Source organism: Pleurodeles waltl, chromosome 6 (genome assembly GCF_031143425.1).
Source record: "Pleurodeles waltl isolate 20211129_DDA chromosome 6, aPleWal1.hap1.20221129, whole genome shotgun sequence".
NCBI lineage: Eukaryota > Metazoa > Chordata > Amphibia > Caudata > Salamandridae > Pleurodeles > Pleurodeles waltl.
Window position 1 is genome coordinate 1,460,783,198 of NC_090445.1, and position 27,420 is coordinate 1,460,810,617.

The 27,420-nt window shown below is 41.7% G+C and overlaps 1 protein-coding gene across 36 annotated transcripts in view; it reads left to right on the top strand.

The window, feature by feature from the left end:
* The window catches only part of ANK3 (ankyrin 3), a 1,678,649-nt gene that overhangs the window by 1,598,437 nt on the left and 52,792 nt on the right, over window positions 1-27,420 (top strand). For 32 of the 36 annotated variants that reach the window (XM_069240922.1, XM_069240928.1, XM_069240923.1 and 29 more), the window contains 4 exons: window positions 1,285-1,425; window positions 5,135-5,822; window positions 8,872-9,220; window positions 11,813-11,914. In XM_069240922.1, coding sequence (XP_069097023.1) covers window positions 1,285-1,425; window positions 5,135-5,822; window positions 8,872-9,220; window positions 11,813-11,914 — 1,280 coding nt within the window. The remainder of the gene's footprint in view (window positions 1-1,284; window positions 1,426-5,134; window positions 5,823-8,871; window positions 9,221-11,812; window positions 11,915-27,420) is intronic. The other 4 variants (XM_069240952.1, XM_069240953.1, XM_069240954.1 and 1 more) reach the window with 2 other exon arrangements.

Here is a 27,420-nt window from a genome sequence, read left to right on the forward strand (position 1 = left end):
ACCATTGCAGTGCTATTAGAATGTGCCCTTGCATTAGCCCGTTGTTGCTCAGCGGTCCACTGATTTTCAAAGGCAGTTATGTGCAAAGAATCTCAGATTTGCTAAGAATCAAATAAAAAATTAGATTTATTGGCACAGATGTGCATTCCAACACACATTTGTGTGTTTTTTTTGCCTAACTTGGCTTTGTAGTATGTGTATGCTCATTGTAGCATTTTTCTACTGCACACTAGTGTTTGAGCCCCTTTTTGTTTATTGACTGTTTCATAATCCTGATTCTTTAGTTTGTTGTGGTAGTTTAGTTTGCACTGGCATCCCACAGTTCCCCACCATGGAGTGCTTTATGGCTACTAATGCATGCATCAAGAGAATCAAAAAGTATAACGTTTTAAAAATACATATGCTTTTGGTGAACAGAATTAAGTACTAAATTGTTGAGGCCAGTGGTGATATGAAGTTTTGGGTCCATGGATGTGCCTTATAAAATGCCTGGAAAGTGACGAGCGCTGTTTAATTGTGGCGTGGCCAGCTCTTTTTCTGTTCTCCTGCCTGTTGCACAACTGAGAGGCCATACCTACAACCTCTTTCTGAATGCCCCTTACATCCTGATTCAGGGGCAAAACAGGTCAAATCAGGAGCCACCACGCAAATACTGCACTCTGCATTTTTCCCCTGTGAAATTTGTGTAGGCCTCAAACAGCAATATTTAGGGTTAGTAGCAAGGAACAGGGACAAAACATGCAGCATTGCAGCACTCTTCACCATTACAGGGTGCAAGAATGTGGTAATACGGCACATGGGAAACACCACAGCCCAAGATGTTGGTTCATATCTATTGGGTATGGTACTACCTCATCCAATACCGAGGCACTTGTAGTGAGACCATTGGTATTCAGATTTATAGTGGGCGCACCACCTGGTGACATATTTTAGCATAAAAAATTATCAGTATCACTTTCATTGAGATGTTAGAAACTAGAAGTGTGTATAATGCCTTCAGAGAGAACCTTGGTAAGTTTCAAAGATTTGTTTGTTTATCCCTCACAGTTCAGAAACAACTGAAATGTAAGTCCTCTGTTTCATAAATTAAACTCAGATCACCGGAGGGAGATTTCAGGATTGCTAATGTGTTCAAACTGAAGAGAGCTCTCTTCAAATAATGAATGAAATGATGAAGTAAATCGTCAATGAAGCGTGTCAAGTTAAGCTCATTTGGTGATGTTCTGAAGTTGTTTTCTACCCAGAAGTTGCTTGTGACAGATTTTGATGCATTACCTTTTTCAGCGGATACTTTAACAAATGTATTGACAAAAATAAATCGAATGGATATTGTGACGCTGCTGGAAGGGCCTATATTCGATTACGGAAACATCACGGGGACTAGAAGCTTTGCAGATGACAACGTTTTTCAGGATCCTGTGGATGGTAAATGATTGTTGTTGTTTTTGTGACTCTTGTTATTACTTAGTATTACAGCTGTTACATAATCAGCAGGACATGAACAGCGAGGAAGGCCTAAAAGAATGGAAAGGCAATTACATTTGTATAGTTCTGGTATTCTAAAATTTGAAATAGTTACTGATGCAAAACCTGCATTGTAAAATAGAACAATAAAAAATATACCTAAGGTACAGTAAAACTTCACTGCACTGTATTTTATGAAGTAGTTTTACATAGGTACTTTGAGAATAGTTTAGCAATTTTCATTGGACGAGTAGGTAAGTAACTTATACCAACTGCTTGTGCCAGTGCATGGCTAGAATCCTTTCTGCAACATCATTCAAAAGCTGTGGCATGAGTACAATTATATTGTCTGTTTTTGCAGGGTATTGGATGGAATAGTCTAATCCCTGCAAATATGTCTACTAGCTACCAAGTATTGTTCTAAATAGACAATATAGTGTGTAAAGCTGGCAAAAGCCAGATCACTTCTCATCAGTGTGTTTGTACAGTCCTGGTCTTTGTTGGGTCACACTTCAGAATTTTCACAGGAAAGGCTTTTTTGTGTTTTATTACTGTTGGCGTCAGTAGATGTATCTGCACAAAACTTTCAAAAAAAAAATATCCATGCACTTTGGCTGCTTCATGGAAAGATTTACGTTGATCCATAAAACGTGGCCCAATCAATGTGGGAGGGAATAAGAGAGGGTGGAGCGCGAAGGGAAATGCACCAAATTTGGTACACACACACACACACACACACATACACTCACTCACACTCACTCAGTTTCAACAGGAATTACATGTTATGTTTTCCTAATAACTTTGGAGCCATTTGATGATCTGCATGAAACTTCATCCACCTATGCTCTTTCCTAGAAAGTGTGGCTTAGAAAAAGAGGGGAGGTCCAAAACATTGATTTCCTATATTAATTCACATAGGAAACTTTGCTTTCTGTTACATAAAAAAGGCCAAACCAAATTATACCTAGTTTGCCAAAAGTTAGAACTTTACTTAGAAAGTTTTCTTTTTGAGATTTTTTATAAATCTATTCAGAAGTTTGTTTTCAAATATTTAGTGTTAATGAGGTGCTTCGGTGGCCATGAAAGGGTTGAAAATTCAGGCTAGCCTGGCACTTGTAGATTGGAGCCCAGAGGGGATATCCCCACAGCCAAAATGAAAAAAAAAACATTTGTGGCATGGGCTCTCAAAGCACCCAGCACAGCCTGTCCATGGACTACCACTGTGCTCCCTCAATAGCTGCTGCCCAAGGTTCACAACCGTGATTCCAGTGGCGGCTGCGCTAACCTTTGGGGGACACACTTTTGTGTCCCCTCCGCCCTTGTTCTCTTCCTCTTTTTGGCTGCACTCAGGCTCCCAGCCAATCACAACACTGCTGTCACCTGGGAGTGGGAGCCTGGGCATGTTCTCCACTCGGCTGTGCAATACATCCAGGTAGAGAACATACAAAGTGTGCAAGTCTGTTTTGCCGTCCAAAAAGAGATGCACACTTTGTACTGCAAAACCCCTCCTCCAGCCCTCCTCTGGCCCCCTCCCTCCAGCCCAGCCCTGCCCCTTACTCCCTGGAGAAAAATGCTAATAACATTGCGTTAGTATCATTTTATTTTTCCCTTTCCCGCATTCCAGTGGGGCAACGCTTGTCCATCTGTGTGGTTACCTGGTACTGTGCAGGGTTCCGGGAGGGTGAAGGTTGAGCATCAGTACTGCAGGAGTACCATGATACCCATAAATCAAAAACAAAAATTGCAAACCAAATGCGGGATTGTTTTCTATGGGGGATGGGCCTTCATGGGGTTTGGGCAGGGCATGGCTGATGGCAAATGAGTTAGTGATAGCAGTGAGAGACAGCTAGGTAGTGCGAAAGTGAGCTAAATATTGATGGAGAGAAAGAAGGAAAGAAAGAGGAACAAGGAATGAAATATGAAGAGAAAGGCAGCAGGTGTAAGAGGAAGGGAATAGTATTGATGGGAAACCCAAGCAATGACTTATACTAAGGAAAAGGCATACTAGATTAAAAAAAAAACAGACAATTGACTGGAGAGTAAGATCATGAGAGATGGTTAGGGTATGGGAAAGGAGCCGACAGAGATATAAACGAGACATATGAGAGGAGAATCCAAGCAAGAAAGAAAGGCAACATGAGAAACAGAGGAGCGGTGGGTGAGCAGGAGGAGCACAATGTCAGATGGAGAGGAGAAGCAGTAGGAAAGGAGCAACTGCAAGTGATGGAGGAAAAGAATGACAGAGGAAACTGTCAGAGGTAGATGTGACATGGGAAGAGTAAAACGAAAGGAAGTGGAAAAAAGGGCATCCATTTGAGAGTGGTATTGGAGATACAGACCCAGTAGAAAGCATACATGTAAGTACAGGACTATATGTATAGAAGCGGAAAGGGAGTAAAAGCAGAAAAGGAAGAAGAGTAAACAAAAAATACTGTAAATTCACAAGGCAAACCTAACTAAACCCTTTCTCTTTTATAACAGCTGCTCTCATCTTGGGGTGGTGGGTGGCGAGGGTTCATACCGCATTTGGTGAGTTTGAGTTCATGAGCTTTGCTCTTGCATGTTTAGTTTCAGCTTATACTGCCTCTCCTCTTCTTTAAAGCTGCATAGCTTATCCTTTCCTCATCAAGACCAGACCACTTTTACCTTTCTCTCAGCTGCATCAGAAAAATCCTGCTCAGTCAACAAGCCATGTCGTGAACCACAGATGCACAGCAGTTCCAAAGATGTTTTAAACAATGCTGGAAATTCATATCACTTTTTTCATTGTATGTGTTGACTCTATTCCTAATGATTTTCCTTTTTCTCGTCTCATATTTTCTTTTTTTATTTGTTCAGTGTATTTGATTGTACCCATGCCACCGAGAACTCTACATTCTCCAGGATCATCATCATCTTATTTGCAACAATCTCCTCCGCCCCATATGTTTGTTGTGTCTGAAATCTTTATATAGTTTAATCCTTGCAAAATGTGTTTTTTTCAATAGTCATCCAGCCCACTTCCTTGTCCTTTTATTCTAGATTTTGTTCTGTCCTCAATGAAAATCCAAAATGTTTTCCTCTTCCACCTGTGATTCAGCACACAATATTTTAGCAGTTTCATTCCAACTCCCTAAATATAATACGTAAGGTGCATAAATCAGTGTAGTGTTTAAAGTATTCTTTAAAACATGTGGCTATGTTATCTCAGCAAAAATTAAGAACAGCCTGATAGCTTCCTTCTGCGAAATTTAAAATCACGTTGCCAGCAGTTAATGGATATGTCCAAATTTGCTACAAGGAAAACTATTTGGTGTATAAAGACAGCTGCTGGCATCTCATTTAATGTCGTTTTCTGTTCAAAGAATCCAGTGAAGACAACCCTAAAGAATGTGGTTACACAGTATTTAAATTCTCACAAATGAGTAATGAAGTTGTCCTACAAGGTAACGCGTACAATTAAAATGTCCAAAACTTGACATCATCATCACGTGAAGTCTAATATTTTGGATACATTTCTTTCTGTGTGCGTATATATATATATATATATATATATATATATATATATATACACAGGAATGTTGTTCCTACATTTTCCATACATGATGTGATTCTTTAACCATTCTACATATCTGCTCATGTGTTGTTTCATATATCATCCAAGTCAGTCCATGTGTACTGTCTTCCATAGGTTACACCTCCATCCAAGTGGAACTGGAAACTCCCACCGGTTTGCGTTTTGTGTCCCCCACCCCTTTCCATCAAGACGAATTCTTTAGTGATGCCTCTAGCATAGAGTCACCTCATAGAACCCCCAGTAGACTGAGTGATGTGTTAGTAACTGCACAGGGGTTTGTTAATAGTACATCAGTGGGACCTCCAGTGGTTACCGAAGAGGACACTTCACTGGAAGACAGCAAACTTGATTCCTCCACGCCTTATAAGTGGCTGTCAAAAACTGAGGCTGTCCACCAGAGCCCAGTGTTCGATATGGACATTCATGGTGAATCCCTTCAGCTCAGTAGTGATCACTGGGTAGAAAAACCTGTTAAATACTCCAATCAAATGCAAACGCAGACTGAAGAACTATATCAAACAAGAGCAAGTACTGAACAGTGGGAGAGAGGAAAGTCTGGTTCTGATGAGGAGATGACACAGGAAAGGCTCAAAGCACTCTTTGAGGATATTCATCTGGATGAAGAAGTTGAGTCGGAGATGACTAAAGAAAAGGTGTATTCTATTCTTAAACAAGTCCAGCAAGCAGAACAGGAACTGTCTATTATTGCAGGTTGGCAGAGTGAGGTATCGAGCAGCAATGCTGAACTACCAACGCAGGGGCGTAGACTAAGTGCTGAGCTACGAGACCAAGCGAACGAAAGGTATGTACCTATGACTTCTAAACTATATACATGTATATAAACGTTGATATGTTTTATATGACTATAGACAGTATTATTTAAAATAATGTATTTTTCAAACATATGCACTGTAATCCAGCCTCAAGTTTTCTTAGTAGGTGACCAGAATAACCTTTATCCCAGTAAAGACTGACAATATTGAACATCCATGGATGCCTATAACTTCTGCTTGGTAAAAAAAAAATGGTTGATCAGTATCTTGTTCCATTGCTTTTATGGAGCTTATATTTTGCCTTTGAAGTTAACATAGCCCCAAATGGCCACTTTAATGGAAGTAGACCAACCTACTTGACTGTAAGTAAATTGTAGAGTATGCAGATAGATTTTTCTTGCCTGGAAAAACAGTTGGAAAGAGGCTCTTCCGGGTGTTTTTTTAAAGACTGTTAATTTCAGCTTAGGCCTCATTTTAGCTTGTTAAACCCACAATTCATGTTGTTTTTTAGAGAGCTGATAGCAAGGTGCTAAATAAAGCATTGATTTTCAAGGACGATGACCACAATGTCCAGCCCAGAAGGCAATAGGGTGTTGCTCTTTCTATCATAGGATAAAACTTTACATGTTAGTTGTATGTAGATGCTGTTCAAGCTATTGCTGTGGTAAAACTCGGGCAAGTCTTAAGATTGAAGACACATGTCAGTGGCTATTAGATCTGGAACCTTAAGGCTCTTTAAACCCTTAACAAGTTTTTTAATTACCCAAACATACAGCCTTTTACAAATCAATACGAATTTTGAACCTTTAACAAGTTAACCTTGAAATACCACAACATGTTGTTTGATGCCTAATTATTAAAGTGTTTTGCAGTCTTAAATGTCATTCTTGTTATTGCATTATTTATTCATTGCAGAATTAATGTAATGGAGGAAGAAGATAAGGCATTTTAAACCCTGGAAACTAGAAGTGATCACATAAAAAGCTAAAGTCAGTAAAGGTTGACATTGTAGTTCTAGTCTGGAAAATGGGGTAGTGGCTATTAAGGTGCTACGTTGAAATAGAAACATCTTGTGGCCTTTGACTAAAATTTTCATGTTAAATTAACTCATCAAGATGGATTCTGTTAAAACTGATACATCAAGCTGTGGAAGTTAATACCTTGGAAAACCTTTATTATTTTTGTTATGAGTAAACTCCCCTGAAATCCCCTTCCATTTCTCTCAACCTTGAAACTAAGCATAGTACCACTCATTGCCTGCTTTCTGTCTCCAGTTCCATCTTTTGCTTGCCCCACATCTGTGTCCCTAATCCTCCAAACTTTGCTTCTCTGTGACCATCCTCGATCAACGTATGTATGTGATTCTCATCCTGTGTCCACCTCTGGGGTCCTCTGTATCTCCCTGTGCCTTTCTCTCCTGCTACCTTGAACTACGTCACCAACATATCCATCTTTATCTCTACTTCTGAATCCCATCACGGTGTCCTCTCCTGCACCCTGTCCTGTCTCTGCTTCCCACCAGACTCAATTCCCTCCATAGTTGTTTCTAGACCTTCAGAGCCTCTATTGCACAGCACCAACCTGCTTTGAAAACACAAACATCGATTTGGGCACATCGAAATTGCCTTATTTTATGAAGGCCCTGAATAATATGACATTATTCTTTCCTGCACCTTCAAGCAATCAGGATCAGCATGATGAAACAAATGTTTTATTTGCGATGTTGTTATTGACTTATCTACTTATTATTGACTGTGGAGGAAAAATGTCCAGTTACAAAACTGCTGGGTAAGCGTTTTGTTAAATTAAGAATGTCAGTTATTGGAGTGTGAAAGATGTTTATTCAAGACTAAACACTTGTGGCCTCTCCTGTTCCGGTCATAAGAGTCTCACTTCTCTGTACATCAGTAAACCATACTATCACTACCCTTTTATGGACAAGAAGGAATTTTTGTTCAGACAACAGTGGTACATATACTAGTGAAAAAACAAGTGATGGTCTTCATTAATACTCCTGTTTACCTAGCAGCCTTCCTTGCAGCAGTTATCTGGTAATCGCCAAGATGATGGATATGTACATTAAAAAAGGGAATAAAGCTTTCACACCGGCGTCCAGTCCATTCTGGTGGTATTTATGGTTTGTATGTTATTTGAGGTGCTAGGCTGGTTCAAAGGCAGTGTTCTTAGTTGGTGTCCTACAGTTTTTATAAATTAGTGTCCTTTCCTCTGTAGGTGTACAGTAGAATTCTCACTGATAACATATACATTGGTGCTTTTGCAATAGGAGTCTGAGTAGTTTATGTAGTAATGTTGCTCTGACATCATTAGTGTGCACCTTTGTCATACATACACCATCACAATCACTGTCCTAAAGCTGGTAGCAGCTGTCCCAAGGATGACATTTGGGAATACCACAAAGAAAGATAAGAGGAATTAGGCTTTTGAACAGTGAGGTGAGAATGCTGGTGGTGGGGTAATATAGATACAGCTCTCCAGGGACAATGTAGTACATGCAGCACTTTTGTCACATTCATCTACTCTTCCACTTTCAAATACACTCCTAGTAGGAGGAAATGGAGACAGCGGTTGGGTGCTAGGATGAGGGAGCAATCAAATGGCCTTGGGTAGGAGTGCAATAAATGTTATTATGTGAGCCACTGATGTGGGGAGAGTGGAAGGAAAGGGGATAGTTGCCCAAGAAAGGGAAGTGAAGAATAAAGTGGTGTGTAACTAGGAGGAGAGACTCAGTAAAATGAATGAGTATGACAAAATAAGCTTTCTCAATTAGAAACGGTCCAGGTTTATGGTAACTCAGCTTTTGGCCCATCCATGGTTTAGCATTAGACAGTTAACTTTTGCTAAATCCTCCCAGGTTATAACTTTTGCTTACTCACTTACCTTGCTAAAGATTTAGAAATTGTAAACATAATTAATTTAATACAGCTCTGCATTTCAGATGTCTTTCCTGTTGAGCATTTCTTCTCAAAAAGTATGTTTGCAGAAAGTATGACATTTAAATTGAAAATTAATGTTTAATATTTCTTGTTTTTCTTTACTTTTCTTTTTCTCAATGTAAAGCCATGATCAATTGAAGGATTCTATTACCTCAAATCTGAAAGAAGCTGGAAAGACTTCCCCTGGATTAGTGGTGGAAGCAGAGTCTACATTACCTTCAAAGCAACCAGCAGCTGGCCAAGGTAATTCAGGCATTAAAGACACTGTTAAGCCAAAAACACAGACCTCTTTGTTCGTGGAGGAGCCAACTTTGTCATCAACCCCACATCAGAAATCTCGGGAGGAGTCCAGCAAAATAGCTAAAGGAGAGCCAAAAACCTCTGTGCCTGTCAGTGTAAAAAGGACAACTTTGGAAGATGGGAAGTCAAAGTCTGACATCCAGTTGGAAGAGGGTACATTACGTGAACAGAAGGTATGCATTTATATTTCCAAACTTACATCAGTCACAATTTAATATGCTTCAGTACAGTGTACTTCAGTGAAATATAAGACATAAGGTCATGAGAGATTCCATCATGCAGAAGTAACATTGAACAGTTAGCGCAGTTTCTTTCCTTTGTTTTTTCTTATTGGACTCACAAGGTAATTTGTATTCGCTTTACAAACTTCAACTACCACATTTAAAGTGTGGTACAGTAAGACCCCAAATGACAGGGTAATGAATGTTTAAATAAATTATGTGCATACTTTACTTAACAAAAGATCCATGTAGGATGGATTAGAATTGCAAATTGTTTTCACACGGTTGTAGTAATGACAGAATTGTTGTGTATTTAATATTGATACTTTTTTCTGGGTGTGTCACAACATAACATTAAACAGGTACATTGAAAGGCTGATGTGTGAGATTTTTACAAACTGTGAAATTGGCTTATATGTTTGGTGAGAGCTAATAACAGGCACTAGTTACTGTCTTCTTAGGCAATAATGCTACAACATCTCTTGCAAAAGGTTAATTTCATCAGTGTTATTGTAGAGTACACTGTATGGCCCACAGCACACCAGTACATTAGCTGATTGATTGTTCTTCCAGTTTATACATGTAGTGAGTCAAGCATGTTTAACATGTAATTTGCACATGCAAATTAATTTCTGAAAAGCCAACTCAATAATTCAGCCTTTGATGAAAGATAAATTAATTTATTTATAAAACAATTTAATGCAATGTCTTATGTGGTTGTATAACTTTTGTCTAATGCTTTGGATAATAGCAAATCATTATTCCAGTATAATCTTTGTCATGCATTAAACCAACCAATGGGCTCAAAAAACACTTGATGAGAAGCAAAGTAAAAACACCCATTGGTAAAATGAGGAATAAAGCTTGACTAAAGTAACCTTAGATGAAAGTTAGAACTATTTGACTTTTGCAAAAAAAAATATGTTTGTTTAGCTGAAAGATGATGAGGAAGATTCTGCCCCATTAGTGTCAAGACACAAGCTTATTCCTGTTCCATAACAGAACCTTATGAGTAATGTGATTTCCTCAGTCCCCACAATAAGCACTTGCCATTCACTTTGCCCAGTAGAACAGTAGGTCGAGGGCACTATGGTCAGAAAGGGGAATTGGTATTTTGATACTATCAGCACTCTAACGCTTGTAAGAGTAAACCTTTTAGAATCTCGCAGTAGCACAGCACTCAGTATAAAAGTGATGTAACTAAACATTGGTTGCACCTTGCATCTTCTTTATTTAACATGTGGACCTATTATTCACAAGAGTCTTCTCTTGCGGAGCTGTATCGGAGCTGCTTTGTCACACTGTTACACAGAAAACATGATGGAACTGTACTCAGGGTCCAGCTGAAGTAGTCTGTGTCTAACAGATCATAATAGTGTCACCTCAGATCCTCGGTACTCTATCCCATAGACTGCCATACACCAGTGAGGAGTTTGCTTTTTTTCAGGGTCCGCTGGTTAGCTAGGATAACAAATGTTGACTCTTAAGGAGGGAGGCTGATAATGATCAACTGATGGGAGTTAAATATTGTCTGCCTTTACTCATAAACTGGCTGTTTCATATCAAGATTGTGATCATACATGTGCATAAGAAACTCGCACTTATGGTGGCATCTAGTTTTGGCACCTTGAAACGATATGTATAATAATGAACAAGAATTAGTGACTGGGTGTGCATAGTATTTTAGCACCTCTTATTTTTATTCTTCCACTTAAACAAGGATGTTGATGTCGTAAGTAAGACTCCTTCATTTAGATTCCATGATCTGAATCTGCAACAAAAGAATTTGTGTGTCTGAGGGCACCCCTGTGGTAAAAGGGCCTAGTACTATTCATTCAGGGTATAAGTATTAAAAGAGTTGAATAACTCAAGTGTAGGACCTGTTTGTACTGAATTTATGGCATGGACCACTGATTGAAACATTTTCTTAGAAGACACATTTGGAATCATCCAGGAAGGACCACTTTATATATGGGATTTTGATTACCAATCAGAATTAAATTGAGCTTCATAAATTAGCTAAATAAACATGGTAAAGTAGAAACCTTTGATGTAGCCTTAATCACTTTGGTTTGAACTGATGTGGACGGGTCCCCAGAAGGGAGTAAAACTCCTCATTGGATTTTTTAAGTTTTAAATCAAATGAAGATCTCCCATTTTAAAGTATAGAGTGATTACCTTTTCAGGCAGTTGATATTCTCAACATTTGACAATGTTGGGTATAATTAATTGATCTAAAAGGATTTCAGAATCTCTATAAAAATGGTGATTTAGTTAACCTCAGCCTTTCACTGTAACATTCACTTTCATCATTGTAATCTGTTACTAGGATTTGAAAATCATTAATATTAATTGTTCCCAATATAAGCTAATGATTGTTTTCAACATGCATTGGAACATTTTATAACACTGTGTATGTTTACATATATTTTATAAAAAAGGCAAGCAAGATGAACCTTTACAATAATTTTTGTTCCTTCATCAACTGAAAACTCCTTTTCTTTTTCTAAATATGCTGGTAAAATGTGGCAAAAATACATTTAGCAGCAATTTAGTGACAGTGACAGTGAATATGAATGTGTGACAAGCTCAGATGAGGAAGAAAGAATTACTACCAAAATTATTCGTCGACGGATGATCATAAAGGTATCCAGTGATTACAGATCTAGACCTAGCGTTGGCATGGATTTGCTCTTGAACTGCTGTGCTGGTGTTCATCTCCTTTGTATCATGTATTGCAGATTTCCCACTAATATCATGATTACGTTATAAAATATTGTCTTAGCAGCTTTCTATCGTCCTCATTTGTGCAAAACATAATAAGTCTGTTGAGTGCATGTGCATTAACACTCACTTTTTGAAGTTAATCAATCATTTTTGTGTGACTGCATTATGTGAAAAATGCATTTTTGTACTTGACTACTACAGGGAACTCACTATATTTATGCAGGTTTAAACATGTACATAATGTATTAATATCAAAATTGATTTTAGTAACTAAACTTAAAGTGCCGTTTGAGTGGATATCATTTTGAGTACTAGAGCTAGAAGTGTGTTGAACCTGCCACACAGGGGTTATAAGAAATGCTCTGGGTGCCCTTGGCCTTGCTGTAGTACATTTAAAATATCCACTTTAACCCCCCCTTGCCTTTGACATTACCGTGCCTTACAGGATATTGCTATATTTACTGCTCCTTTTCTGTCATAATTGTGAAAATGCTCTGGGTGCAGGTTGCTCTTTAAAAAATATATATATATATTGAGTGCCCCTATTATTCCGATCAAAATTAAGAGATTTTTGTTAGTTGCGGATCTGTCTGGCTGAAACTGTGATAGAAAATTACTGGAGGAATCTGGTGTTGAATAACCGATTCTGGTAAGTTCTCAATTCTGAAGGTACCCTCAGGGTACACTTTGTAATGCCCTGAAATCCCTCCTTTCACAACAGCTTGGGAGGAGGTGAATAGCGGTCCAAAATTAAGAGTATTGCTAATGAGGCCCCTAGGCTTTGCTCTCATCCAGAACAATTGTTTTTCTAGTAAAAAGATAACATGTTACCACTTTCTGTTAAAACTAGAAAGAAGTACTTCTGGTATAGTGTGAATCTTCATTTTTGGTCATTCACCCCCTTCCCACACCACCACCAGACTTTCCAAGTTAACTATTTGTTACAAAATACACTGCTGCTGGCACGCAATATCTCTAGCAGTAATGTCTGAGAAATAATGACCAGTCACTGTTGCGTATAATAGACAGCTGATGCAAGTACAGAAGTGCTGTTTTCTTCAGAAGGAACTCTCTTCATTAATCAGGATATTTTAAGAGAGGGGTGCAAATTAGGAAGGAACAAGAAGCAAGTAAACCAAGGGAACCCCTTGTAATGGAAAAGAAAGTAGGAACTGGATCAAGGGCACTTAGGTGTAATTACTCAGGCTGTCAAGGCCAAGACGAAAGGTGCAGATCTAGGCAATCTGTGTGGGCTAGCAGGTCCTACCCCATACTGTGGAAGTTGCTGAGTTAGTGCTGTTCTGCAGTTTTGCCATTTATAGGTCTTTGCCTGGTTACTAATTGGCTTAAGTTGTGCTGGCTGGGTGTCTATGTGTGGCCATGAGTCCACACAAGAGTGATCTGCAGTACTAAATCAGAATCTGCTTTTGGTGTCCAGCTCCCCTGCATTGTGGCAGCATATACAAGAATACCCTGCTGTGAAAGCGGTAATCAGCCACAAAGGCCACAGTCTGCAGCTCACTTTTCTAAGCTGGTGCAGTCTACTTGTGCCACCTTTTGAAAGTGATCTGGCCATATAGGTTCCTTCACAGAGGGGAGAGGAGAAAAAAGGATTCAGAAGCACTCGGTCCTAACAGTTTGATTCCCCCCAACAAAGGGATCTAGGAGCTTGTGACTGCAATCTACAATGAGCATTGACCAATTTAGAGGCATGCTTTTCTGCAGTTCTCGGTCATTCTTCCATATTCCATCCAATTCGCCAAGAACTACAATCTCTGCCCCAACATCTGGAATTGAGGATGCACAGGACTTCATATTCTTCAGGTTGTTCCACTTGTTTCCAAGGGGGATTGTCCACGATGTGGTGAGAAAAAAGCTGAATGTTGAACACAGGTTTCAGGAGAGAAACATGAAATATTGCATGGCTTGATTAGGTTTGTGAATACCACTGACAGTGTCAAGTTGGTGGTTGACAACCAAACATATAGTCCTGGGACATTGTTGATGACATCTGGAGTACTGCATGATGTTGGCTTTAAACTTTAGGTGTCATTTTCATGTATCCATCTTTTAGGGCAGTGGGGGCTGGTGTATTGCTCGTAAGTTGCTTGTTGCTCACTATGCTCTGTAAATGTTGCTAATCACATGATTCAGCTCCCATGTTATTTATTCTGTCAGCACTGCACAAAGCATATATCTATTTTCTATTTATATTGAGAAAGAGGAGTCTTTCTTCATCTGTGCCCACTGTGATGCTACTCTCTTGATCCCTGTTATCCATCAGCATTGTCTGGCAGAATCACAAGGTTTCTGAGATCGAAGGCCTTGAGGCTGGTTCTTTTCCAGGGGTTGGTTGGCATTCCTGCAAGCTTCATTTTTAAGTCCCCACCAGAGTGAAGAGCATGGGACATGATGAGGAAGAAAGAAAGAAAGAGGGGGAATACCTCTGGCCATCAGGCAGACTGGGCAATGACTGAGCCTGACAGAAAATCTACAAACACCACTGAGAGTATTACCTATGTCACATCCTTTATCTAAGATGCCAAGGTTACAATTCCTATAGTCAAGTAAACAACATCATACATTGTGCTAAATAAAACATTATCAGACATGCGAAGAGTGTCAACCAGGCCATTATGGAAATTTGAAAAGTGTGCTTGGTAGCTAATTACTCTGCATGGAGGTTGGCTAAGTTTGCATCGTGGGCTTAGCAAATATTGTGATCTGCAGCACTGTGGAGATTTATAAAGTGAACTAACTGGGGGATTATAGAAAAGAGCAGAGTGAGACCTAGGACATTTTGGAAAAAATATAGGTCTCCTCGCAGGGAATTACAGAAAGATGACTGCAAAGTTTGTAAATACAATATTGGATTTTTTTCAAACTGAGTGGCCCTGTATTTCTCACCTAAAAAGCTGGAAAATCCCAGTGTTATCTATTGTACTGATCTAATGATCATGTCTCAAGTGTGGCTACTGGGCCTCAAGATCACCCATGAATTGTGGTTAAGTGCAGCCATGTGCCTTCCAAAGAAATAATAAGCAAAGAATTGATCACGCATGCATGATAAGATATTTTACAACAATTGTACAGATTCTCCCATGGATATCCATCAGGTTTTTTTAATAATGAAATTGATTCTTTGCTTATCGCTTTGGATGGCAAATATTTAATCCAGATATGTATCTCATTTCTTTATATATGTGTTATAAACAAAGATTCTGCTACGGTAGATAATGTAACAGACTTAACAAAGCAAATTTCCTTTTTTCAATGGAGGATTAGCATCTCATAAATCTGGCTGCAAGGTATCCTTACTAAACAGTTATGGAAACGTATGAAACACTGTTTTGTAAGTTTCCATAACTAGGGTCCATAATAGAATATCAGGGGCCATTATAGACTATAGAGATGGATATGTATTCTCAAAAGTCAAAATAAGTGCAATGCAGCATAGAATATTGAAGTGTTTTCTGTCAGCTGTGATGTAGGGCCCACGGTCCCGCATGTCAGCTACATATCACTCAACTGTTACCTTGGAACCTGGCAGTGGATTTACATACAGGAATTTTATGTATTTGCGAAATATGCACAGCAGTGGCACTTTGAAGGCTGCAGAGCCAAGTGTGCTAAATGCTCCAATGTATAAACTTGCAAAGTGCAATACCTGTGACTTTATGGAAACTTGCTGAGAATGCTAATACTACTATCTATAGTGACCTTAGATGCTACCAAATTCCATAGTGTTTACTGACCTAATGCGCTATAAAGTTTTGCCATAGACCCTCATACAAACTTTGGAAAGATTCCTGACACACCCATTAGTTAGCTTTTTTATATCATATTGTGAGCAATGATACTAGACTAAAAAGTAAACTATATCGTTTGCCAATATATTTGTCAGATGTTCCGTCGGAAGAACTTCCACACCCCTCCATGTAAAGTGATCTTTCAGTACTACCAGGTTTTGAGCAATGTTGCTAGTATAAGGACCTTTAAATGTACAATTTACTACTATTTTCCCAGTATTCCTTGGCAAAGATACTGTGAAATTCATTGTAGATTTGTATTTAGTCTCAAGCAACTGTGTTGCAATATTATTGCTGTTCAATTGTGCATTATACTGCACAAAGAGTAGCAAACTCCTGTTTGGAGAGATCTGTAATTTAATTGACTTGTGAGCAGTTTTTGTTGGCCTGATGTACTTTGAAATTTGCCATTGGAGAAGTGTGGCTCAATGGTTAGAGCGGCAGACCCTGGTGCAGAAATCTGGCCCGGGACCAGGGTTCAATTCCCGCCTCAGAGGGTCTTGGGCTCAATTTCCTCGGACCTGATAATTCTCGCATCGGTGCCTAATCTAATTCATGGGTCCCACTCTGTAACTCTGGGCAATAGCTTGCTTAATCTCCACAACGGCCCCAACAGCGCTGGGATGCCTAGCTTCACCTTGGAGGTTGCCCAGGAGTGGGCACCTCACAGGGAAAAAGCCAGGAGGGGTTCCACAGCGGTATGCGTACAGCGCCTTGAGACCCTAACTCACCCAGTAGTGCGCTATACAAGTACGAAGTTTACAGTTAACAGTTTATTAAAAAAACATCAATAATACCTTGAGAAGAACCTATATCTCTGAAAAAATTGTCTTTAATTTCAATCAAGTGTTGATGGCCTATGCTGTCCTTTAAAACTGAGTTTACCAATAAATTGTTCCCTACACCAATGTATGGCTAATCAACACTAATTAATATATACTATTAATGCATATTATATTCCTTACAATAGGTTATTGGTATTTATATAGCGTATTCCATATTCCTAATGAGGCCTAAATCACTCTTTAGTGATTTTACCAATGTGTATGTGCCAAGATTTGCCACTTTGTTTTGAATGTCACTAACCAGTTCTCCTGACACAAAAATGGTTTTCATTGATCCTGAAAGGTTGTAAACCTCTATTTTAGGCAACAAATAAATAATTTGCTTCTGGAATAGAAGAAGAAAATGACTGATGGTATGCATAAAACCTGAAGAAATGTATACCCTCGATGAGTGTTTAAGCAAACTTTGCCTTGATAGTAGATCAACCGAGCTCTGGTCCTGCTGTGTACAAAATCAACCATGATATTCCTCAGCTGACTGAGAATGATAAGCGGAGGAATAACATAATTTGAATTCCCAACTGATCTCTAGAGTATGGAGAGGAATTGAGTTCTTCAGTCTTATGCAACTTGGTAATAATCCCTCATGTACAGATGTGGTGTTGGACAAAACACTGAGTAAGGCTCTTGGCACTGGAGTTAGTCCTCAAAAGTATGAAATAGGCAGTTGTAGTGTAGAGATTTCCACCGTCCAAATGGAGGTGTATGTGTCTTGCAAAGGTAGGTTACTGATAAAATTAATTGAACTTATATGTCATGGATGTGGTGGGATCAGTAGCAGACTAGGTAACACAAGATTTTTGGGAACTGGGAAGGCACTAAGCACAAACAGTACAACTGGTCCTTTATGTCCCTTTATCAGGGTTTCCAACTAGGCAGATCAAGTGATTAACTCATAAGTCTTGCATGTACAAAACTATCCAACATTGTATCGATCATGGACAATTCAAGGAGTTGTGGCATTTGTACTCTCGGGATCTCTACCTAACGTTTATGAAAGATGATCCTTCCTTTGACAATATAGAAAATGTCACTATTCAAATGCTGGTCAATTTGTAGTCCAGTAGCCTTGCTGGAGTAAACATGTGTTCGATGGCATCTGTCGCTGTAGATACACATGTTCTGCATAGCTCGCCATCTGGTGTTGGGTCGGAATGTTACAAGTTGTTTTTCTTCGAAGAAGTCTTTCGAGTCACGGGACCGAGTGACTCCTCCTTCTGTCTCCATTGCGCATGGGCGTCGACTCCATCTTCGATTGTTTTCTTTCCGCCATCGGGTTCGGACGTGTTCCTGTCGCTCCGAGTTTCGGAACGGAAAGTTAGTAGATTTCGGAAGATTTTCGTCGGTATTGTTGCGTTCGGGATCGGCGTAGTTAGATTCAACACCGCATCGAAGATCCCTTCGGGGTAGTTTTCGAGCCCCCGTCGGGGCCTGGTCGGCCCGACCGCGTGTCCAACACCGCCGATGGAACGGACCCCGTTCCGTTTTTGTCCCAAATGCCACAACAAATACCCATATACAGACCAACATTTGGTCTGTAATCTGTGCCTGTCACCTGAGCACAGTGAAGAGACTTGCGAAGCCTGTCGCGCGTTCCGGTCCCGAAAGACACTCCGTGACCGTCGAGCCAGGAGACTTCAGATGGCGTCCACGCCGACAGCGCACCGAGAGTTCGAGGAACAAGAGGAAGAAGAAACCTTTTCGATCCACGAATCGGACTCCGAGGAATTCGACGATCAAAGAACCGTGAGTAAGACGTCGAAAACAACACATAAAAAAAGTGACAAGGCCCAGGGGACGCCACTGCCACCAGGCCATGGCTCCACCCATAAGTTTGGTGACCGACCATCGGCACCGAAAAAGGCCAAAACAGTGCCGAGATCGTCCGACTCCGTTCGAGACACCGCCACGCAGCCTTCTCGGGACCGAGAAAGTGCTGGAGAGAAGCAACGAGACCGAGATAGCGGTGTAGAAACGGCTCGACGCCGAGACAGTGGCACCGACGAAGATCGACGCCGAGAGGTTTCGACTCCAAAAAAGAAAAAAGCCACCTCGGAGCCGAAAAAAGATACAGGCAGGGTTTCGGTGCCGAAACAACCCGTAACCGACCCAGGTCCAGGCTCTTATACAGAGGAGCAATCACTGTCCTCTCAGATGCGAAAGCAGAGGGTTGGGGAAGAGCTGCAATCCACCGAAGTGGACCATACGCAAAAACGTATTTTCATACAGCAGGGAACAGGAAGAATAAGCACCCTTCCCCCTATTAGGAGAAAAAGGAGACTGGAGTTTCAAACAGACCAGGCGCCACAAACAAAAATGGTGAAAAAGGTGACTCCGCCACCCTCTCCTCCACCTGTACTTAACGTCTCACCAGCGCAAACTCCGTCACATTCCCCGGCTCACACCACCATGAGCCAAGGTGACCAAGATCAAGACGCTTGGGACTTGTATGACGCCCCAGTGTCGGACAACAGTCCGGAGGCATATCCAACAAAGCCCTCACCACCTGAAGACAGCACAGCATATTCTCAAGTGGTGGCTAGAGCAGCACAATTCCACAACGTAAACCTCCACTCAGAACAAGTCGAGGATGACTTTTTATTCAACACCCTCTCCTCCACCCACAGCTCCTACCAAAGCCTGCCTATGCTGCCAGGTATGCTTCAGCACGCAAAGGAAATCTTCAAGGAGCCGGTCAAAAGTAGGGCAATAACGCCAAGGGTGGACAAGAAATATAAAGCACCTCCTACAGACCCTGTTTTCATCACCACACAGCTGCCACCAGATTCCGTTGTAGTGGGAGCAGCTCGGAAGAGAGCCAACTCCCACACATCTGGGGACGCACCACCCCCAGATAAAGAGAGCCGCAAGTTCGATGCAGCTGGGAAAAGAGTCGCAGTAAAAGCTGCAAACCAGTGGCGCATCGCTAACTCTCAAGCACTACTTGCGCGCTATGACAGAGCCCATTGGAATGAGATGCAACACCTCATCGAGCATCTACCCAAGGAACTTCAAAAAAGGGCAAAGCAGGTGGTTGAGGAAGGACAGAACATATCAAATAACCAGATACGATCTTCTATGGACGCAGCAGACACAGCTGCAAGAACAATTAATACATCTGTGACCATTAGAAGGCACGCATGGCTAAGAACGTCTGGGTTCAAACCAGAGATACAGCAGGCAGTGCTCAATATGCCATTCAACGAAAAACAACTGTTCGGACCAGAAGTGGACACGGCAATCGAAAAACTTAAAAAAGACACTGACACTGCTAAAGCCATGGGCGCACTCTACTCCCCGCAGAGCAGAGGAACCTACAGCACCTTCCGCAAGACACCCTTTCGAGGGGGGTTTCGGGGTCAGGCCACACAAGCCAGCACCTCGCAGGCAACACCGTCCAGCTACCAGGGACAGTACAGGGGAGGCTTTCGGGGCCAATACAGAGGAGGGCAATTCCCTAGGAATAGAGGAAAATTTAAAAGCCCCAAAACCCCTACAACCAAGCAGTGACTCAGATGTCACTCACCCCCTCCACACAACACCAGTGGGGGGAAGAATAGGTCATTATTACAAAGCATGGGAGGAAATAACTACAGACACTTGGGTCTTAGCAATTATCCAACATGGTTATTGCATAGAATTCCTACAATTCCCTCCAAACATACCACCAAAAGCACAGAAATTGTCAAAACAACATTCCGACCTTCTGGAAATAGAAGTTCAAGCACTATTGCAAAAGAATGCAATCGAATTAGTACCAATCACACAAACAAACACAGGAGTCTATTCACTGTACTTCTTAATACCAAAAAAGGACAAAACACTGAGACCAATCCTAGACCTCAGAATACTAAACACCTACATCAAATCAGACCACTTTCACATGGTCAAGCTACAAGAGGTGTTACCATTGCTAAAACTACAGGACTACATGACAACCTTAGACCTCAAGGACGCGTATTTCCATATACCAATACATCCATCTCACAGAAAATACCTACGGTTCGTATTCAAAGGAATACATTACCAATTCAAAGTATTGCCTTTTGGTTTAACAACCGCACCAAGAGTCTTTACAAAATGTCTAGCAGTAGTGGCTGCACACATCAGAAGGCAGCAAATACATGTATTCCCGTATCTAGACGATTGGCTAATCAAAACCAATTCACTAACAAAGTGCTTACAACACACAAATCAAATCATACAAACCCTCTACAAACTAGGTTTCACCGTCAACTTTGCAAAATCCAACATTTTGCCGTGCAAAGTACAACAATACCTGGGAGCTATAATAGACACAACAAGAGGAGTAGCCACTCCAAGTCCACAAAGAATTCAAAATTTCAACAAGATCATACAACGCATGTATCCAACACAAACAATACAAGCAAAGATGATATTACAACTCCTAGGCATGATGTCTTCATGCATAGCCATTGTTCCGAACGCAAGACTACACATGAGGCCCTTACAACAGTGCCTAGCATCACAATGGTCACAAGCACAGGGTCACCTTCTAGATCTGGTGTTGATAGACCGCCAAACTTACCTCTCGCTTCTATGGTGGAACAGTATAAATTTAAACAAAGGGCGGCCATTCCAAGACCCAGTGCCACAATACGTAATAACAACAGATGCTTCCATGACAGGGTGGGGAGCACACCTCGATCAACACAGCATACAAGGACAATGGAACGTACATCAAACAAAACTGCATATAAATCACCTAGAAATGCTAGCAGTTTTTCACGCATTGCGGGCTTTCCAACCAATTATAACTCACAAATACATTCTTGTCAAAACAGACAACATGACAACTATGTATTATCTAAACAAACAGGGGGGGACACACTCAACGCAGTTGAGTCTTCTAGCACAGAAAATATGGCGATGGGCAATTCACAACCACATTCGCCTAATAGCGCAGTTTATTCCAGGGATCCAGAATCAACTTGCAGACAATCTCTCTCGAGATCACCAACAAGTCCACGAATGGGAAATTCACCCCCAAGTTCTAAACACTTACTTCAGACTCTGGGGAACACCTCAAATAGACTTGTTTGCAACAAGAGAGAACGCAAAATGCCAAAACTTCGCATCCAGATACCCACACAGGCAGTCCCAAGGCAATGCCCTATGGATGAACTGGTCAGGGATATTTGCCTACGCTTTTCCTCCTCTCCTTCTCCTTCCTTATCTGGTAAACAAATTGAGTCAAAACAAACTCAAACTCATTTTAATAGCACCAACTTGGGCAAGGCAACCCTGGTACACAACACTGCTAGACCTATCAGTAGTACCCCACATCAAATTGCCCAACAGGCCGGATCTGTTAAGACAACACAACCGACAGATCAGACATCCAGATCCAGCATCGCTGAATCTAGCAATCTGGCTCCTGAAATCCTAGAATTCGGACACTTACAACTTACCCAAGAATGTATGGAAGTCATAAAGCAAGCCAGAAGGCCGTCCACTAGGCACTGCTATGCAAGTAAATGGAAGAGGTTTGTCTGTTACTGCCATCATAATCAGATCCTACCTATACACGCAACTCCAAAGGATGTAGTGGGTTACTTGCTTCACTTACAGAAATCTAGCCTAGCCTTCTCTTCCATTAAAATACACCTTGTGGCAATATCTGCATACCTGCAGACTACCTATTCAACTTCCCTATATAGGATACCAGTCATTAAAGCATTCATGGAAGGGCTTAAAAGAATTATACCACCAAGAACACCACCTGTTCCTTCATGGAACTTAAATGTTGTCTTAACAAGACTCATGGGTCCACCTTTTGAACCCATGCACTCTTGCGAAATACAGTTCCTCACCTGGAAGGTTGCATTTCTCATCGCCATTACATCTCTAAGAAGAGTAAGCGAAATTCAGGCGTTTACAATACAAGAACCTTTTATACAACTACACAAAAATAAAGTCGTCCTAAGGACTAATCCTAAATTTTTACCAAAGGTTATTTCACCGTTCCACCTAAATCAAACAGTGGAACTACCAGTGTTCTTCCCACAGCCAGATTCCGTAGCTGAGAGGGCACTACATACATTAGATGTCAAAAGAGCATTAATGTACTACATTGACAGAACGAAAAACATCAGAAAGACTAAACAACTATTTATTGCATTCCAAAAACCTCATGCAGGAAACCCAATATCAAAACAAGGTATAGCCAGATGGATAGTTAAATGCATCCAAATCTGCTACCTTAAAGCAAAACGACAACTGCCCATTACACCAAGGGCACACTCAACCAGAAAAAAAGGTGCTACCATGGCCTTTCTAGGAAACATCCCAATTCAAGAAATATGTAAGGCAGCCACATGGTCTACGCCACACACGTTCACCAAGCACTACTGTGTAGACGTGCTATCAGCACAGCAAGCCACAGTAGGTCAAGCCGTGTTAAGAACGTTATTTCAAACCACTACCATTCCTACAGGCTGAACCACCGCTTTTGGGGAGATAACTGCTTACTAGTCTATGCAGAACATGTGTATCTACCTCGACAGATGCCATCGAACTGAAAATGTCACTTACCCAGTGTACATCTGTTCGTGGCATCAGTCGCTGGAGATTCACATGTGCCCACCCACCTCCCCGGGAGCCTGTAGCAATTAGGAAGTTAGCTTCAACTTTGTATATTTGTATATATATTATTTTAGCCTTAAATAGGCACATACTTAGTCACTCCATTGCATGGGCACTATTACTACAATACAACTCCTACCTCACCCTCTGCGGGGAAAACAATCGAAGATGGAGTCGACGCCCATGCGCAATGGAGACAGAAGAAGGAGTCACTCGGTCCCGTGACTCGAAAGACTTCTTCGAAGAAAAACAACTTGTAACACTCCGACCCAACACCAGATGGCGAGCTATGCAGAACATGTGAATCTCCAGCGACTGATGCCACGAACAGATGTACACTGGGTAAGTGACATTTTCATTGTGAATAACGACATAAACATTAACAAGTGAAATTAATAGAATATTTTCAATTTCATCTTATTTTCCTTCCATATGGATTTTTGACTAGGTATCAGCTCTGGTGTTCAGAGCACGTAGTCTGAAGGTGGCGTCCCAGTTCAAACAAGAAAAGAACGTATTGTCATGGATTGCTGGGATGATGAACTATTCTCAGGAATCTAAGGTTCTCATAATTGTGATAACCATGACTGGTTGTGGTGTGCCATATAGTTAATCCCCCGTTACAAAAAATCTTTCTTGCAAGCCAGAAGTTCTGTCTCCGAGATCGTGCAGTTCTTTTCAGACGTGTTCATCATTCATGATATTATACACTATGCTGCAGCAGGTGTGTAGCTGGGTCCCTTTTAAGAGGCATGTGCTATTGGAAGCTTCTGCGGGATCCAGATTCTTTGAGATGAGCATTACTTAAGTATTTGAAAGGCTGATTGGCAAGAGGTCAAAAGATCTTGTTATTTTAGTTGCAGGAGCCGTGTAGTTAGGCAGCTATTTCTATTGGCAACCTAATTTGTGAAATAAAAATACATAGTTTCAAAAGCACCTCACTGACACATCTGAATGGTGGCCTTAAATACATTAATGTTAGGTGTCCAGACTCAAAGGTTTTTTTTCTAGAGCATATGTTTATGTGTTCACATTATGGGCCTGATTAAGACCTTGGCGGGTGAGATACTAAGTCACAAATGTGACAGATAGCCCGCCTGCCGTTTTACAAGTTCCATAAGATATAATTGAACTTGTAATACGGCAGGCGGGATATCTGTCACGTTTGTGACAGAGTAGCCATCTGCCAAGGTCGTAATCAGGCCCTAAGTCTCATACTTTCATGATGTCTCCAACTTTCATTTTATATATGAAATGCCTAGTCCTTGCCCCTCATGTCTCACAACAATATACTTAATGATTCTCAGGTGAAGTTGCTCCTCCAAATGCCCTTCTGTAGAGTAGTGATGATCAGGGTCCGGCTGCCTATAGAAAGATCAGGCAGTGCCTGAAGGACTGGTATGAAAGGTCAGTACTTGGGCCTTTTTTGTTTTGTGGTCCTGTTTATGGTGTGCTGTGCCAATTTTTACTGTTGATTTCCCTGATATTAAAAAACATTGCCTACAGCAAGTATAAACGCATGCAGTCTCCTATACCTTAAGAAAACACTTATACTGTGTGCCTGCACAAGTTCGAAACTGCTCCCCTTTGGAAACCTGGGCTTCTATTTTACCTACTTATTCCGCTAATGGGGGCCCGTTTGATTATGTTGCCTGGACCGATTTCTGTCCCAGTCCGACCCTGGTGGTGATTGAGGATGGCAAGTGGCTGCTGGCTTCAGAAATGTTGGTAATTTGAAGATCAAAGGCAGAAGTCAACAAGCTAGCTGATCTGAGACAGGAACAACTGTGTTTACTCCTGGTAAAAAATGAGTAGAAAACCCTGCATATTTTGAGGTCAGCAGGAGTTCAGAGGAAACGAGGACAATGAGTAACACAGCTATGAAGTGATGGAATTCTCCAAGAGTAATGAAGAGTGTTAAACCTAAGGCTCTCACAGTGATGAAGAACTCCAGTGCCCACATGTGAAATGCACAGGTATACCTTGTGTTATATTACCTGTTGGTACACGTGCATCATTAGCTCTCCTACACATAACACGGTTGTACTTCAAGAATAGCATCTGTGTGTGGTTCTTGTTGAGCAAGTGGTTTCTGCAAAGTTCAGCCACTGGCCGCTGCTCCTGAACACTCCATCAAGTGCTATATCTAAGCCACACATGAGTCATACATGATATATATATATATATATATATATATATATATATATATATATATATATATATATGTTCGATGGCATGTGTAGCTGCAGATACACATGCTGTGCACTGTTCCTGCCATCTAGTGTTGGGCTCGGAGTGTTACAAGTTGGTTTTCTTCGAAGAAGTCTTTTCGAGTCACGGGACCGAGTGACTCCTCCCTTTCGGTTCCATTGCGCATGGGCATCGACTCCATCTTAGATTGTTTTCTTTCCGCCATCGGGTTCGGACGTGTTCCTCTTGGCTCCGTGATTTGAATCGGGAAAGTATTAAAATCATCGAAAAACTGTCGGTATAGTTGCGTTCGGGAAAGATCTTCTATCGATACATCGGCACCGACGAGACAACCGCTTCGGTGGCCCTTCGGGGCTTCCGTGCCCAGCCGAGGCCTGGTCAGCCCGACCACACCCGCCGTCGAAGCCTCATGGACCGGACCCCCTTCCGTTTCTGTCCGACGTGCCACGCGAAGTATCCATACACAGACCAGCATCGGGTCTGTAATCTGTGTCTGTCACCGGAGCACTGAGAGGATACTTGCGAGGCCTGCAAGGCCTTTCGGTCGGAAAAGACCTTAAGAGATCGGAGGGTCACACGCTTGCAGATGGCGTCGAAATCGTCGCAACACCTCGACGTCGAAGAGGAGGAGATGGCTATCTCCATCCAGGGATTGGAATCAGACGACTCCGACGGAGACCGACCGCCGACAGTGGGCCAAAAGGTGAGTACACCTGCCCCGACACAACCACAAAGTCAGCCGAAAAAACAAAAGGCCTCGGGGACGCCACTGCCTGAAGGCCATAGCTCGACCCATAAAAAAAAGCGGTGACCAAGCAACACCTTTGGCACCGAAGAAGGCCAAAATCGTGCCGAAGTCTTCCGACTTGAGTCGAGAAACCGGCGCCGAAAAAAGTCGGCATCGCCTGGTCGAAGCCACTAAGCCTCGAAAGAGCCTCTCGGAGCCGAGGCCAACTGTCACCATGGGCATTTTTCGGTGCCGAGAAAACCGGCTTCGGAGCCGAAAAAGACCTCTTATACAGAGGAACATGGGCTCTCCAAGCAACTGAAGGAGAGGCACAGGTTTGAAGAGGAGTTGGATGTTGAAGCGTTTGATCAAAATCAAGCAAGAATACAGATCCATAAGGATACTGGAAGGATTCAAACTTCCCCTCCTCTCAAATTTAAGAGAATGTTGGCTTTTTAACCACAGACAGAGACTGAAACTGATCAGCCAAGAGCTAAAGTGGCTAGAGAGAAATCACCAACTCGCCATTTCTCTCCAGAAATATCGCCACCACATTCACCACAAAGGACAGGGTCACCAATTGGCACGCCAACTGCACAGTCACCCACACATACTGTGCAAACACAGGATGCTGTAGATCCCTGGGACCTCTACGATCCCCCTGTATCGGACAATAGCCCTGAGTGCTACCCCTCAAAACCATCGCCAGCAGAGGATAGCACCTCTTATACCCAAGTCTTGGCCAGGGCTGCAACATTTCATAATGTCAGTATGCATTCGGAACCATTGGAGGATGACTTCCTTTTCAATACCCTGGCTTCCACGCATGCGTCATACCAAAGCCTGCCTATGCTACCAGGCATGCACAGCAAGTGTTTTAAGAGCCGGTTAAGGGAAGAGCCATCACTCTAAAAAAAAAGTACAAACCACCCCCATCAGACCCAGTGTTCATTACGTAGCAGCTCCCACCGGACTCTGTAGTGGTTGGTGCCGCAAGGAAACGTGCAAACTCGCAATCATCAGGAGATGCACCACCCCCTGATAAAGAAAGTCGCAAGTTTGATGCAGCGGGGAAAAGAGTGGCATCGCAAGTGGCCAACCAGTGGCATATTGCAAATTCGCAGGTCCTCCTTGCTCGTTACGACCGAGCTCACTGGGATGAAATGAGTGACATCATTCAGCATCTACCAAAAATAGTATCACAAACGGGCTCAACAAGTGGTAGAG